Source organism: Haemaphysalis longicornis, unplaced genomic scaffold (genome assembly GCF_048455015.1).
Source record: "Haemaphysalis longicornis isolate Haplotype H1 unplaced genomic scaffold, Haemaphysalis longicornis Haplotype H1 scaffold_13, whole genome shotgun sequence".
NCBI classification, from domain to species: Eukaryota; Metazoa; Arthropoda; class Arachnida; order Ixodida; family Ixodidae; genus Haemaphysalis; species Haemaphysalis longicornis.
Genome location: NW_027526233.1, coordinates 55,810,229 through 55,814,728, shown reverse-complemented (window position 1 = coordinate 55,814,728; position 4,500 = coordinate 55,810,229). Strand labels below are relative to the sequence as shown.

The 4,500-nt window shown below is 55.8% G+C and overlaps 1 protein-coding gene across 1 annotated transcript; it reads left to right on the top strand.

Annotated features, from left to right (window-relative positions):
* Window positions 1–1,808: 1,808 nt before the first annotated feature.
* LOC144163843 (uncharacterized) lies at window positions 1,809–3,572 on the top strand. The gene is made up of 2 exons (XM_077694527.1): window positions 1,809–2,004; window positions 2,197–3,572. The coding sequence occupies exons 1-2, from the start codon at window positions 1,809–1,811 to the stop codon at window positions 3,570–3,572; spliced, it is 1,572 nt and encodes a 523-aa protein (XP_077550653.1).
* Window positions 3,573–4,500: the final 928 nt, after the last annotated feature.

The window sequence follows — 4,500 nt, the reverse complement described above, 5'->3', positions numbered from 1 at the left end:
TGTTGAGCGTCCATCGTGGCTGTGGAAGGCACCATGTGAATTCGTGTTCCTTGGTGGCGCCGGGCACCTACCGGTAAAATAGGTACAAGCGACTCCCCGGCCTGGCGCTCGGCCCTTGTGTGGGACTACAACGCTTGGGAAGTTCACCCGGCTTGCACGGGAAATCGCCCCTATGGAATGGGGCGGCTGCAAAATCGCAGGAACTTTTTTGTTTTTTTTTTTTAGTGTGAGGACTGATAGTGTGAGGACTGATGGCGACGGGCGCCTGCCTTCGCGAAGAGGGAGGAAATAGTGTGGAGACGGATTGAGTCAGGTGGCTGCGTCGCTTGGAGGGACGAACTAGTGTGAGGGCCAATCCCCTCACAAGGGCGCATTCCTATGCATCACCTGTAAATCCCCATCATCACACAGTGGCCTCCGCCACTTCTTCAGTTTGTAGGTTATCATCATCATTGTGTGATCTGGTGTTCTGCGGCCCCGATCGCCTGAATAAAAGGCTGCCTCGAATCTTCGCCTTTCAAGTGGTGGAGTGTGCGACTGGATCCCGTGGGCTACCTCTCTGAGTGCACCCCTGGAGCTCCGTTCGGGACGTCGCCATCAGTCCTCACACTATATATACATATATATATATATATATATATATATATATATATATATATATATATATATATATATATATATATATATATATATGCCAAAGAAGGCATAGGGGAATGGTTAGACTATTTTTACCGTTCGTGACGTTACAATATTTTTGTTTATTAATTACGTGAGAAAGAAAGAAAAACACCCGCCCAGAATGGGGACCCCCCCTCCACTCTGGGCGCGTGTTTTTCTTTCTTTCTTTCTCACGTAATTATATATGAATAGTTACGTTGCGACAAGGTAAAGATGGAGCAATGGAGCAGCGATGTCTTTACATAAACGGCCCTGACACCTCGAGCTGAGGTCGTGCCATGCACTGCTTCATCGTCGTCGGCGGAGTCCCCTCGAACTATGTGCCATGTCAATTTTATGATTCATGTCACACTTCCCACAAGTCAACGGCCACCGTCCCGGTCGAGGTCACATTTCATGCACGGATGCAATACTGACGATATGAGATGGGAATATACAGTGAAGTCCTTGCCGCCAGGGATGATGCTGAGCTTGAAGAAAATTGGACCCGGAACAGCTGTGCCCCCAGACGAAAAGAAGGAACGTGCGAAGCCTCTGGAGACCCGCCGTAAAACGGGGCAGGGACGGGCGTCGTCGGATTCGCAGTTCACGGGTGATCCCGCTTCGGCTGGTCTCAGCAGTTCATTGGTTGAGGACACAGGGCCCGGCATTGGCGAGTCCATCGTTCACCGTTGCTGGTGCGGCCACTGTGATCCTGGAGCTTCGAGGCGGCTCTTTCAGGAGCCGAAACGGGGTGAAGCTTGGGAACCGGAAGGGGAATGGAGACCGCACCCTCCACCGAAATGCTACGTGACGACAAGGTAAAGATTAAACGTTATATTTGACGGTAGAGCAGAGATGTATTTACATAGAGAAACTATGTACAAACGGCCATGACAGCTCGAGCTGTTTGTTAAATAAAGAGAAAGAAGCGCGCCACGAGGCAGGCAGCGGGGGCTCGCTCCACGAGCGCGGCTCTCGCGGCAGTCGGTCGTAGCCATCTTGGTTAGCCGGACGTCTGGTCTCCTCGTTCCCTTTCGCTACACAATTCTCTGGTGCCGAAAACCCCCAGCCGTCCGGTCCCGCCTACTCCCGCCATGGAATCGCTTCGTCGCCGCCGGGGAGTTCTTCGCGCCACCGTCACGAAGAAGATGACGGCACTCGACGCGCTCCTGCAGAACCCGGCGGCACCGACTCTCGAATTTCAGACGCTGCTGGACATAATTCTCGACAAGCAGCGAGCCTTGCACGAGCTGGACAGCCAGATTCAGGAGGCTCTCACAGAAGAGGAATTCGACGCGGACGTGTTGGATGCCATTGACTACGACGAGCGCATCTGCGCCCTTCGCACGCGCGTGCGCTCCGTCACGAGCCCGGCCCCTTCAGCCAGCGCAGCTACAGCGGAGTCTGGTGAGCCTTGCGGGAGCGCACCTTCTCAGCCTCGACCGGGCACCCCTCAGACAACGCAGGGGACCCGCTTCGCCGCACTCCCGAAGCTCCAGATACCGAACTTCTCGGGCGACCGACGCGACTGGCAAGGGTTCTGGGACCAGTTCGAGTCAAGCGTCCATTCGAACGCGACTTTGCCACGCATCGAAAAGTTTAAGTACTTGCTCTCGTACTTGACCGGTCCCGCCAAGGACGCGATCGAGGGCATCAGGCTGGCCGAAAACAATTACGACTTCGCCGTCAAAATCATTACCAACAGATTTGGGCGGAAAGACCTACTAGTGGACGACCACCTGGACAAATTGCTCGCCTTGGAGCCGGTGCAGAATTCGGCCGACACCGACAAATTGCGGGTCCTCTACGACACGGTCACGTTTCGCATAAACGCGTTGGAAGGCCTGGGCGTCTCCCCGGACCAGTACTCCGTCGTGCTCCATCGCGTACTGCTGCGGACCTTGCCGCACGACCTGGGCCTCCTGTACCGGCAAAGGCTGAAGGAGGCGCAGCAGGACACATCCGAAGCGTCCGCGTCCCCTTCCGCCAGATCCAAGGAAATCAAGGTGATCCTGGACTTTCTCCGCGTCCAGGTGGAGATTCGAGAGGAGAGCGCCTCCGATCGTTCTGTGCCGTCAAAGCACCGCGTCCAGGAGAGGCGTCAGTCGTCGCCACCGCGTGTCGTTCTTCCAACGGCAATGACTCTGAGCGCCCAATGTCCCTCGGGGCGGCCCAGGTGTCAACTTTGCAACGCTCAGGACCACGTCCTCGCCCACTGCACATCGGCGGTATCACCCGAGGAGAAGCGAAAGCGACTGCAGGCAAACAGGTGCTGTTTCAGGTGCGGAAAGCACAACCATTTCGCCAGGCACTGCAGAACAGCCAACAGTCTTGTCTGCAGCCACTGTTCCCGTCGCCACCTCACGTCACTGTGCGACATCCAGCTCCCTGCGGAAGGGTTTGGGCCCACCAGTCCAGAGTCGGAGCAAGGTCGCAGCAAAGGGGCAGTAATCAATAATGCCAGCGCGGTGACATCCGCGTCAACCAGCGGTGCAGGACCCATGTCGGTGCTTCTCCAGACAGGCCGCGCATGGGCCCTCGGCAAGAGTCACCAGCTGCTCGTTCGCTTTTTGCTGGACACCGGGAGCCAGCGAACGTTCATTCGACGCGACGTGTCCCAAGCACTTTGTTGTCCGGTCAACGGTGTCGAACGTCTAACGCTTTCTACGTTCGGAGACACTCGCCCGAGAGCACCTGTTACGTGCAACAGAGTCTCGTTGACACTTAAAAGTCAGCACGATGGCCAGAACATCACAGTCGAGGCCCTGGAAGTTCCCAGCATCTGCACCATCACAAGCCCGCCCCTCAGCAAAGAAATCATTCGTGCGATTGCCGATCAGGGTCAAGTTGCTGCGGACGCCCGACTTGCGCCCACGTTTCGAGAGAACCAGGTCAGCGTGTTGATCGGTTGAGACGCGTATTGGAAGGTGGCAACAGCAAACGTTTCAAGAATTTCCCCTACTCTGATGGCCGTGGAGACGGTTCTGGGCTGGACCGTTCAAGGTACTCAACTCGACAGCTCAAGCCTTTCGACCGCTCACTCGAGCGCACTCTTTCTTTCCCTTGGAGAATCGTCCACGGAAGACGCCGCCGTAGACAAGGATCGATCGTCCATGTGCCGCCTGGAAGTCAGCGAAACTCGGGGCACTACGGAAAACTTCACGTTCAACGACCCTGCCGTCCAACCGTTCGAACTTCAGGATCGCAAAGAAACCCACCGGGATCAAGTGTTGCTCCGCAACGAAGAGCCAAGAAGCAACGTCGCCAACCATCCGTCCTTCCAAAAGGTGAAACTTGATTTTAAACCGAAGAGAGGTGACCCCTGCATCATGAAAGTGCTCGGCACGCAGTGGAAGGGCTCAGACAGGCTTGTTCTGAGGGAGGACAATGTCACCATGTTTGTGTCGGAAAAGCCTGTGGCAAAGAGCGAAGCCATGCCCGCTGTTCCAAGCGCACTCCTGGCTAAGCAAAGGGAACACGTGCCTCCAGCAGAAACTCTCCCTTCTGGAACTCTTGTTGACTCGCAGCGAGCTGCGCGTACTGTGACAACACCGTCAAGCCGCCAAGGGGTATCGGCTGTGGCACCGTCCGATATGGGAATACCTCCTGCTGCTTCGATTCACCCACGAGGTAACAGAACAGCCGCCAGCCAAGCTCGAAGTAGAGGACGTCGTGCTTCTAGAAGACAAGCCGATGCCTGCCGTCTAACAACTCGACCACCATCGTCACCGGTTTCGGTCGCGACAGAGTTGTGCGACCATGCTCCTTCCGCCAGTGGATTTCCGTCCGCCTGTCATCGGGACTTAAGATACGGCGACAGGTTCAGCAGATATTATGGTG

Coding starts and splice junctions, on each gene's coding strand:
- LOC144163843 (XM_077694527.1), top strand. CDS start 1,809: ATGACGGCACTCGACGCGCTCCTGCAGAACCCGGCGGCACCGACTCTC. Junction 2,005..2,196: donor CGAGCGCATCTGCGCCCTTC/GCACGCGCGTGC, acceptor GCGACTGGCAAG/GGTTCTGGGACCAGTTCGAG.